We start from the raw sequence: 10,595 nt of genomic DNA, 5'->3' as shown, positions 1-10,595 counted from the left end.
ACGTCCTACCTCAGAAATTATTATATTTAACGTAAATAACGTTTTTTACCTCCAAAACATATTTTTAATTTAAGATAGTTATACATGAGTTGCTCAATTTGGAATCGAATTACCTTGTTACTTCTTTTCATCCATCATTTAGGATTAAGAAAGTATCAATTCAACACATTATCACATCAATATCTACTAAATAGGGAGATATGCAAATGAACTAAAATCTACGCAATGATGTAGAAATTCGAGATCTCAAATATCTACTACTATGCGTAGAAATAGTCATAAACCTTGCAAGTGTAGTATGACGTAATGTTATTGCTGAAAGGAAATCGAAATGGCGAACCTTGCAGTGGGAACAAAAAGTAGAACGAAAAATGAATAATGAAAAGTTAGGCAATTCAGGTGGGAATTCCAATTAGGTAACCTGATGATGGTGTCTGAGGCAGGCTAGGTGAATTGATTAGGCAGATCATATATCAGTTGGGCAAATTGCATTAGTCCAATTGGTACTGCAGATGATGATCTTGCATGGCATGGGACGACATATGGCATGATGAGCTGGATCACAAATCAAATACAGATCTTGTGGGATCAATCATCTGGGATGATGGGATAGGAGGATCAGTTGGGTAAAATCAGCCAACACTGAATCTTCTGGTTATAGGGTGGGGAATGGCTAGAGGTAGGACAGGATGGGATTGGCTTGATATGGGGGATTCAGCTGGGTTTCTGCAATTCTGGGATCTGATCTAATCTCTGTGGATGGATGGAATTTGACGCATATTAGGGTAGGGTGGAATTTGGCAGGATAGGGTTGAAATTGCAGGATAAGTTAGGGATTGCATTGTATTGGATGGGATTTGGGATTGGCTGGGCAGTAGGGTGGGATCTTCTGGGTGGATGGATGTCGTATGTATGGAATCATTATCATTGGGAAGGGATGAGTTTGGCTGGGTAAAGGGTGGGATCGTCTGGGTGGATGGATGTATGGAATTCATTGGGAAAGGATGAGATGGGATCAGCTGGATAAATGTGATTGGCTGGCTTGGGTGAGATAAGCTGGGTGGATCAGTTGGGTACGGTGAAATTGGCTGGGTAGGGTGGAATCAGCTGGTTAGGGGGGAATCGGCTGGGTAGGGAGAATCGACTGGGTATGGTGAAATCAGCTGGGTACGGTGAAATCAGCTGGGTACGGTGAAATCAGCTGGGTACGATGAAATCGGCTGGATAGGGGGAATCAGCTGGGCACGGTGAAATCGGCTGGGCACGGTGAAATCGGCTGGGTAGGGGGAATCGACTGGGTACGGTAAAATCAGCTGGGTAGGCTGGAATCAACTGGGCAGGTGAAATCAGCTGGGCACGATGAAATCGGCTGGGTAGGGGGAATCGACTGGGTACGATGAAATCGGCTGGATAGGGGGAATTGGCTGGGTATGGTGAAATCAGCTGGGCACGGTGAAATTGGCTGGGTAGGGTGGAATCAGCTGGTTAGGGGGGAATCGGCTGGGTAGGGAGAATCGACTGGGTATGGTGAAATCAGCTGGGTACGGGGTGAAATCAGCTGGGGGTGAAAGCTGGGTACGATGAAATCGGCTGATACGGGGGAATCAGCTGGGCACTGGTGAAATGAAATCGGCTGGGCACGGTGAAATCGGCTGGGTAGGGGGAATCGACTGGGTACGGTAAAATCAGCTGGGTAGGCTGGAATCAACTGGGCAGGTGAAATCAGCTTGGCACGATGAAATCGGCTGGGTAGGGGGAATCGACTGGGTACGATGAAATCGGCTGGATAGGGGGAATTGGCTGGGTATGGTGAAATCAGCTGGGCACGGTGAAATTGGCTGGGTAGGGGGAATCGACTGGGTAGGGAGAATCGACTGGGGGTAGGGGAAATCAGCTGGGGGTGAAAGCTGGGTAGGGAATGGCTGGGTACGGTGAAATAGGCTGGGTAGGGGGGAATCAGCTGGGCACGGTGAAATCGGCTGGGTAGGGGGAATCGACTGGGTACGGGGTGGTGAAATCAGCTGGGTAGGGGGGAATCAGCTGGGTACGATGAAATCGGCTGGATAGGGGGAATCGGCTGGGTATGGTGAAATCAGCTGGGCACGGTGAAATTGGCTGGGTAGGGGGATCGACTGGGTACGGTGAAATCGGCTGGATAGGGGGAATCAGCTGGGCACGGTGAAATCGGCTGGGTACGGTGAAATCAGCTGGGTAGGGGGAATTAGCTAGGTATGGTGAAATCAGCTGGGTACAGTGAAACCTGCTGGGTAGGCTGGAATCAACTGGGTATGGGGGAAATCGGCTGGGTATGGTGAAATCAGCTGGGTAGGGGGAATCGGCTGGGTATGGTGAAATCAGCTGGGTAGGGGGTATCGGCTGTGTAGGTGAAATTGGCTGGGTGCGGTGAAATCGGCTGGGTACGGTGAAATCAGCTGGGTAGGGGGAATCGGCTGGGTATGGTGAAATCAGCTGGGCACGGTGAAATCAGCTGGGTAGGGGGAATCGACTGGGTACGGTGAAATCAGCTGGGTAGGGGGAATCAGCTGGGCACGATGAAATCGGCTGGGTAGGGGGAATCGTCTGGGTACGGTGAAATCAGCTGGGTAGGGGGGAATCAGCTGGGTACGATGAAATCGGCTGGATAGGGGGAATCGGCTGGGTATGGTGAAATCAGCTGGGCACGGTGAAATTGGCTGGGTAGGGGGATCGACTGGGTACAGTGAAATCGGCTGGATAGGGGGAATCAGCTGGGCACGGTGAAATCGGCTGGGTACGGTGAAATCAGCTGGGTAGGGGGAATTAGCTAGGTATGGTGAAATCAGCTGGGTACAGTGAAACCTGCTGGGTAGGCTGGAATCAACTGGGGGGGGAAATCGGCTGGGTCTGGGAAATCAGGGGGTAGGGGGAATCGGCTGGTATGGTGAAATCGCTGGGTAGGGGGTATCGGTGTAGGTGAAAATTGGCTGGGGGGTGTGAAATCGGCTGGGTACGGTGAAATCAGCTGGGTAGGGGGAATCGGGCTGGTATGGTGAAATCAGCTGGGCACGGTGTGAAATCAGCTGGGTAGGGGGAATCGACTGGGTACGGTGAAATCAGCTGGGTAGGGGGAATGGCTGGGTACGGGTGGGTGAAATCAGCTGGGTAGGGGAAAGCTGGGGGGTACGGTGAAATCAGCTGGGTACGGGGGTATGAAATCAGCTGGGTAGTAGAATCAGCTGGGTACGGTGAAATTGGCTGGGTAGGGGGGATCAGCTGGTTAGGGGGGAATCGGCTGGGTACGGTGAAATCAGCTGGTTAGGGGGTAACGGGGAAATCAGGGGTACGGTGAAATCGGGGGTGGGATCAGCTGGTTAGGGGGGAATTGGCTGGGGTACGGTGGAATCAGCGGGTAGGGGGAATCGACTGGGTATGGTGAAATCAGCTGGGTAGGGGAATCGCGGGTACGGTGAAATCAGCTGGGGGATCAGCTGGGTAGGTGAAATCGGCTTGGTAGGGGGGTCAGGTAGGGGGGGAATCGGCTGGGTACGGGGAAATCAGCTGGTTAGGGGGTATCGGTGGGGGTGAAATCAGCTGGGTGGAATCGCTGGGCGGTGGGGGAATCGGCTGGGTAGGGGGGATCAGCTGGTTAGGGGGAATCAGCTGGGGGGGTGAATCAGCTGGTTAGGGGTATCGGGTAGGGGAATCAGCTGGTTAGGGGGAATCAGCTGGGTAGGGGGAAATTGGCTGGGTAGGGAGAATTGGCTGGGTAGGCTTGAATCAACTGGGTAGGGGGAAATCAGCTGGGTACGGTGAAATCGGCTGGGTAAGGGGGATCGTCTGGGTAGGGGGAATCGTCTGGTTAGGGGGGAATCAGCTGGTTAGGGGGGAATCGGCTGGATATGGTGAAATCAGCTAGATACGGTGAAACCGGCTGGGTAGGGGGGATCGGCTGGGTATGGTGAGATCGGCTGGGTATGGTGAGATCGGCTGGGTAGGGTTGAATTGGCTGGGTAGGGTTGGAATGGAATGAGGTCAACTGAATGAAAATGATTAGTTTAGTTTCTATTTTGTTTCTTTTCTATTTTCAGGAAATAAATTACATTCTCATAAAATGGCTGAATTAGCAAAAACAATGCTAAAAGAATTGGAAAAAAACAATGGAAAAGAGAAAAAGAAAAAGAAACCAAAAGAAAAATCACTTGATGAACTTTTAAATTTACTTCCAACCAGCAAGAAATTATCCACATCTGCCAAAAGAAAATATCCTCAAAATGTATGGTATGGATTAAATGGCTCGTCGTCAAAAAGTTCAAAAAGAAAACGCAATTACAATAAAGGCAAATCAAAGTTGCAAAAAGCTAGTAAAAACGGTACGTGTTCTCTTCTTTTCCATCTCTATTAATTATCCCTTTGTTTTTTTGACAGACTATTTTTATTTGATTTGGTTATATGAAATTATAGGGAAATTATGATCAGAATATCTTTATTGATTAGAATGTCAATCCATTTCCACAAATGAAGAAGATGAATTCGAAGAAACTTATTTTGAACAGAGTGACGACATAAATGACAGTCATGATACCGATGACGAAAAAGAAGGTAAGCGCTGTTATGCCAAATTTGTATTTTAAAACAACTAGCAGAATTATGAGTAAATGAACTAAAAATAACTTTGTTGCAGATCTATCAAAGGCACTGGAGGAAGTAAAAACTATGGTAGGCGAAAGACCAAAGCGGACTTGGGGAATGAGGGCAGAGAGAAACGATCAAAGATGGAGAGAATCAAAAGAAGGTTTGTTAGAAGAGACGATCAGGAGAGAAGAGCAAGAGACATTTTGTTTTAAATGTGGTCAAAGAGAGGCTGAAATTCGATGTTATTCGTGTACTCATGCAATATTTCTTTGTACTGTTTGTGACACTGAAGTGCATAAATCCAAATCTTTTCATGATCGCCAATGGTTTAAGGAATTTTATAAACCTCTCACCCCAAAAGAACATATTGAAGATGGTCAAGTTGTCATCATTGGTAAGAAAGATTTAACAGTTATAAGTTATCATAACCAATCTTTTTCCATTTTTAAAGAATTTAGGTTTTTTATTAGTGACTCAACTTAAGTTTTTAGCTGTTTGTGTTGGGGCCGTAGTTAGAGTAAAATTTATTCTATGAAAGAATATTTTGGTATTATTTTACTATTTTATTATGTTTGGATATTTAGAAAAACCATTGCTTCTTACAAGTAAATGTTCTTTCTGTGGCCACTTTTGCGAAAGTTGTGACGTACAAGTCTTGTCAACCGCACCCATTACAGTTATTACAACAAAAGGTAGCTATATTTTTCAGTAGGAGTTGTTAAGAAATTAAAACCCTGATGAACATATTGTGTCCTTTTACTTTCCGTTATTTATATGTTGAATGCGGTTGTATGGAATATTCCATCAAGTTGTTATGACCGACCATTCTTATCTCTCTTTGTAGGACGCTTTGATTTGAACAAATTTGAGCGAATTTGTTGTCATTGTACAGAGAAATCCAATCCCTTTCAAATACGAACGTTACTAAAGAATGGATATTGGCCTGTATCGCTGAACTACGCTTTAACAGTCATTCGCGAAGATTGCTTTTTTACTTTGGGATCGCTTTTCAAAGAACATGCCTGGCTCTTCTCTTGGAAGTTTTTTGAAATCTTTATCCGACATCTCCATACATAATGGCAGGGTTTGTTTTTCTTATATAATTTTTATTTATTTAGTTTAACTTTTGGATCAAGAGTTTGGATCACAAAAAAAGACACCAAATAGGAGGGGGCTGGGATTATTCGAAATATTTGGGTATATAAATTTTTAAGGTGAGGGTGGGGGCTGGCTATTTTTTTCTGTAGCATTTAGAAATTTTCCATTGTTGTTTCACACTGCTCCATATTGTTTACTTTCATATCAGAATTACTAAATATTTGGAGGCTAATCAAAAACCTCAGATATTTGGGGGGACCTGAATCTTTTTTAGGGGACCTGATTTTTTTGCCTGGGGCCTAAACCCTATGGAAGTTCAATAAAGCTTCAGTTTGACTCATTTGTATTTTAATAGTTCCGGGATTTTCCTATTAGGTTGGAACAATAAACCAACCGATGTTTGCTCACGCTTTCAAAGAGTACCAACATTTGAAATTTGATGTCGAACAGTTGTGTTCACTGTCTTGGTTTGAATGTCCTGGCTGTGGTGATCAGCAGCATTCTTGCCACGTGGATGGAAACAATAAGTTGTATCGATACAAAACGTCTGGAAAGTCAGTATTAATTTCTTTTAAAGGTTGATCTTTAAAAAATTTTAAAGAATAATATCTCAGACAGCTGTCTTGTTTTTGTTTATGTTTATCTTATGATTGTCTTTTTAGTTATATATAGTTATTATGTGAATCATCTATATTCGATTTTCTGATTAAAGATAGTGGCAAATCTATGCAATAACTATATTTTTCTTATTTTCATTTTTTTTAGACGTACTGCCAAACCTTATTATGGTGACATTTTTATTGTTAAGAACGAAAAGGTCAATGATCATTTGGCAAAGCTGAATTACAGTGTCCGTCAACCGAAAGTATGTATCATTTTATTTTATTCTCTACGTATTAGTTTACTTGTTAGAGAAGATATGAAACCTTTTTCTTTTTTGAAAGATAAATGTTTATTGCTTGTTCTTTTTCAACAATACAATCAAAAACGAATTAGCAACAATTGCGAAATAATAAATCATAAGAAAAATATTCCTTGGATGCTGTTTGTATTTAATTTTTAGAATTCTGAACCTGTCAATTGCGGAGGCAATATATTAAAAGCTGCTCAGAATGTGTCCAGGAAAAAGGCGTCTCTGGATGAAACGGGGTTAGAGTATTGTGTGTGTCGACATGGTATTGCACAGAGCGGTGTCAATATGTTTAGGGGAGAAATCTTCGGCTATGCTCATTACTTGCAAAAAGATCACATGGTGTCTAAAAACGTTAAGTTTATATGGTATGATGTCATTTGCAAGTACTGGTCATGGTTGAAGTCAAACGACCCGTTCTTAGCTGAAGAAATGAAACCTGCCCTGTCAGTCTTACATGGAAAAATGCACCAGATGTCTTGTCAGGTTGTCTTAAATTTTTACGTCTAATGTTCCTTTTTACATTTAACACTGATTCTTTTTCTTCTTAACATTTTTCGCACTTTTCAAAGCTTTTAATGTAACATCGATGATAACAGAATTCGTAACTTTTAAAAGGTGGTGTTAACGGTTTTTTCATGTATCTCGATAGATTGGCTTTGGTGGTAGATGGACCAAGGGTGCTGCATTAACTACAGGAGAGAAGAAACTGAGCAAGTTAACAGCTACTTGTCAAGACTCACCAACACAACAAAATACATGCTTCCTCAAAGTAAATTTCATAGACTAAAATTGGTACATTGATTGGTATACAAATTTATAACAGTTTCTAAAAGTGAATAAATGCATTTGAAATCTCTTTACCATAGACCGCGAGGATACTATCACTGAATTTGCCATGGAGTGGAATCAAAGAAAGGTGAAAAGATTATCCAAAAGTTTGATGAAAAAGTATACAAAGGTAATTTAGTTTGAAGGATTAATTCTCTGTGGAAGGCTTCTCATTTCTTCTTTTTTCTTTTGCCACTTTTCTGTATAAAATTTTACAGGTAGAAAAAGAGCTGAAGAACCTTAAAAGCAAGAAACAAGACGATCCAACATTAATAGACGAATTGAAATGCGAATTGCTCATTTATTCACAAACAAGTAAAGCTTATCGGTTTAATTTTTATTGTTGAGAATCAACGTTTACAATTTGAGAAACCTTTTCATACTTTTTATAAGACTTTGTTCTCGTATGAATGTATCATTATGTACTGAAGTCTCAAGATTAATGCTAAATATTTCATCGCTTTCTATCGTAGATAAAATTAAAGAAGGCAAAGATAAATTGATTGACGACATTGCGAAACTAAGATTCGAGATTGGAATGAGAAAGATGTCAATGGGTAAATTAGCAGGTAAAAAAGTACAAAATGCATGATTTTTTTTAAATGATCTGTTTATTTTCACTCATAAATTCTAATCTTAAGTGGACGTATGCAATTACATTTTAAATTTTTCACTGAAGATATTATAAAATACCATTCATGTTCAGGAAAAAGAAAATAATTTATATTTAAAAAACTTTAAAAGATCTAACTATTATTGATTATAGATTCAAGCAAGCAAAGAACTAAACTTCGGAGAAAGAATGCCAAAGACAAAGAAAAGATTACTGGTTTGGAGAACGAGCTCAAAGGTTTTTTTAATGGAGACGATTCTAGCTGGAACAAGTATATTGAAGAGAGAGAACGCGAAATTAGTATGTTTTTAACAAGCATGACTCATCTATCAATCAAGATCTGAATTCGATGATTTCTTCCATTTTCCGAGGGGTTTTCGGAAAGCATCAAATAAAAATTTTTCGGAGATTTAATATCAAGAAATGACAAAAATGAAATAAAATATACAGTAAGCATAATATAACTTAAATTTTTTAGGCTCGAGGAAAGAGAAGAAGCAAAAGGTTGAAGATGCAATGATTCTCACAAGATACTTGGAGGAAAAGAAGCTTCTTGTAGAAGAGATGAAAAACATGCTGTGTCATTATCGGGAAAAGCTAATTTCATTAAAAAATGGTATGATATTTGTGTTCGTATTTATTAAAAATTCTTCAAGATATTAAGGGAAATATGTTTTGAATATTTTCATCAAGATAATCAAACAAACTTTGGCGCGTATTAGTTTTGGGCGGACGAGGTTATTAATTATTTTTATGCACTACCTGACTAGTCGTAAGATTTGATTCCCTTTCCATGATAAAGAAATGCATTTAATGCACCCTCGAGGTATTATTTTGACGCCCTTGATAATAGCTTCATTAGAACATTCCTGTTATTATCGTCATTTAAATTGATAAAATAACAAGTACAAAAGCATTTTATTAATGTCTTCTTTTCGTGGATTTGAGATCTCTGTGAAAAAAATTAGCAAAAATACTATAATAAAATATTTTTAACCACTATTCTACCATAGGGGAACTGTTTGACAAATTAAACGCAGAAAATGGATTCCAGCGTTCGGTAAATACCTTATTTACATATTATTTGAATGTTAGATAATTTCCCATGAATTTAGAATATAATTCTTACAATAATTTATCTCATTATTTTTCACTGTCTCATTATGTTTTTCAGAGTGTTACAGAAAAAGGAATGGAGAGTTTGAGACAGAAAACAATCTCGTTCTGCACACAACAATTATTTGACGCAGTTGATTTATTTGATAACATTCTCACCGGTCAATCAGTGAATCTAGAAGAAGAAGAAGAAGAAGAAGTAGAAGAAGGGACAGTAGAAGAACAAAAAGAAGAAGAAGACGAAGAAGATATTATCTCAGACACTGAGTCTGAAGACAATCCAGCCGAGGATAAAGACTGAGTCGGCAGACAGACAGACTCTTATTTTGTATTTTGTATATATTACTTATAGTTTGTTATTATAAATTGCTTGAAATTCTAATTTAGTATTCTTTCATTTGCAAAATTTGACATTTTTCAAATGGAAGGATTTTAAAAAATAGTTTCAAATGAGTAGCATTTTACGACAAGTTTTTTAATTTAACGTCGTACGTTCTTTGTAAAAAGATTGACTTTTGTTTTTTCCTACATTTTGAAATAAAAATGATTAGATAAAATTTCTCTTTCCTTTACTGGCCAATACCGGGTCCAATTTCCAATAAAAGGAGAGGTTCTTTCTCGGTAGACAACTATAATCATCAATAAGTCAACCTAAGAATAGCTGCAGTAATAGATTTTGAGTATTTAACCGCAGACTATGGGTTCATCTATATGGTTTATCATAAAGAAAATCAAGTTGACCGTTCAACCTATCAAACGTCGTTTGGTTAGATATGCCCGCTTGTAAATTAAGTTTTGTTCGTTATTAGTTGATACATTAATATTCAGGGCTTACTTCATACTGTTTGTACATAAAGGATATCTTTAAAGTTCTATTTCAATGATCTTAAGTTATCAAAAAAAGCAACAAAATTTTTTTTTCCGGCCGCATGAGAGTTTTATTTTTTCACCCGCATTCCGGAAACACTACATTTTTTTTTCACTTTATGTCATAAAACTTTAATTGTTAATCGAATTGCTGGTCGAAATTTGTCCTCAGAAAAGAATTTCCGATATGCGACTTCATTCACTCCAAATTGCTCAAATAGCTGTATGATGTATAGAATATAATTCGATAGTCCCCTATTTTGTCAAAATTTGTCCCCAGAGAAGAATTTTCGATATGCGACTTCATTCACTCCAAATTTCTCAAATAGCTGTATCATGTATAGAATATAGTTCGATAGCCCCCTATTTGGTCGAAATTTGTCCCCAGAGAAGAATTTTCGATATGCGACTTCATTCACTTCAAATTGCTCAAATAGCTGTATCATGTATAGAATATAGTTCGATAGCCCCCTATTTGGTCGAAATTTGTCCCCAGAGAAGAATTTTCGATATGCGACTTCATTCACTCCAAATTGCTCAAATAGCTGT

The 10,595-nt window shown here is 39.8% G+C and overlaps 1 protein-coding gene across 2 annotated transcripts; it reads left to right on the top strand.

The window, feature by feature from the left end:
* The first annotated feature begins 4,065 nt into the window (after positions 1–4,065).
* LOC136807142 (uncharacterized) lies at positions 4,066–9,563 on the top strand. Of its 2 annotated transcripts, XM_067064055.1 has the most exons (16): positions 4,066–4,349; positions 4,474–4,578; positions 4,661–5,005; positions 5,196–5,303; positions 5,456–5,695; positions 6,085–6,263; positions 6,475–6,574; positions 6,773–7,105; positions 7,272–7,391; positions 7,489–7,580; positions 7,669–7,765; positions 7,924–8,019; positions 8,217–8,363; positions 8,542–8,679; positions 9,077–9,123; positions 9,238–9,563. In XM_067064055.1, the coding sequence occupies exons 9-16, from the start codon at positions 7,289–7,291 to the stop codon at positions 9,478–9,480; spliced, it is 963 nt and encodes a 320-aa protein (XP_066920156.1). In that variant the 5' UTR covers positions 4,066–4,349; positions 4,474–4,578; positions 4,661–5,005; positions 5,196–5,303; positions 5,456–5,695; positions 6,085–6,263; positions 6,475–6,574; positions 6,773–7,105; positions 7,272–7,288; the 3' UTR covers positions 9,481–9,563. The 2 variants fall into 2 exon arrangements, with proteins under 2 accessions (XP_066920156.1, XP_066920805.1); XM_067064704.1 differs by lacking the exons at positions 4,066–4,349; positions 4,474–4,578; positions 4,661–5,005; ... (3 more) ...; positions 6,475–6,574; positions 6,773–7,105 and having other exon boundaries at positions 7,205–7,391.
* The last annotated feature ends 1,032 nt before the right edge of the window (positions 9,564–10,595 follow it).

This window comes from Clytia hemisphaerica, unplaced genomic scaffold (genome assembly GCF_902728285.1).
Source record: "Clytia hemisphaerica strain Z4C2 unplaced genomic scaffold, Clytia hemisphaerica genome assembly, whole genome shotgun sequence".
Classification (NCBI taxonomy): Eukaryota; Metazoa; Cnidaria; class Hydrozoa; order Leptothecata; family Clytiidae; genus Clytia; species Clytia hemisphaerica.
The sequence above is the reverse complement of the archived record's forward strand: the minus strand, read 5'-3'. Positions and strand labels throughout refer to the sequence as shown.

Coding starts and splice junctions, on each gene's coding strand:
- LOC136807142 (XM_067064055.1), top strand. CDS start 7,289: ATGGACCAAGGGTGCTGCATTAACTACAGGAGAGAAGAAACTGAGCAA. Junction 7,766..7,923: donor GCTCATTTATTCACAAACAA/GTAAAGCTTATC, acceptor TTTCTATCGTAG/ATAAAATTAAAGAAGGCAAA. Junction 8,364..8,541: donor AGAGAGAGAACGCGAAATTA/GTATGTTTTTAA, acceptor TAAATTTTTTAG/GCTCGAGGAAAGAGAAGAAG.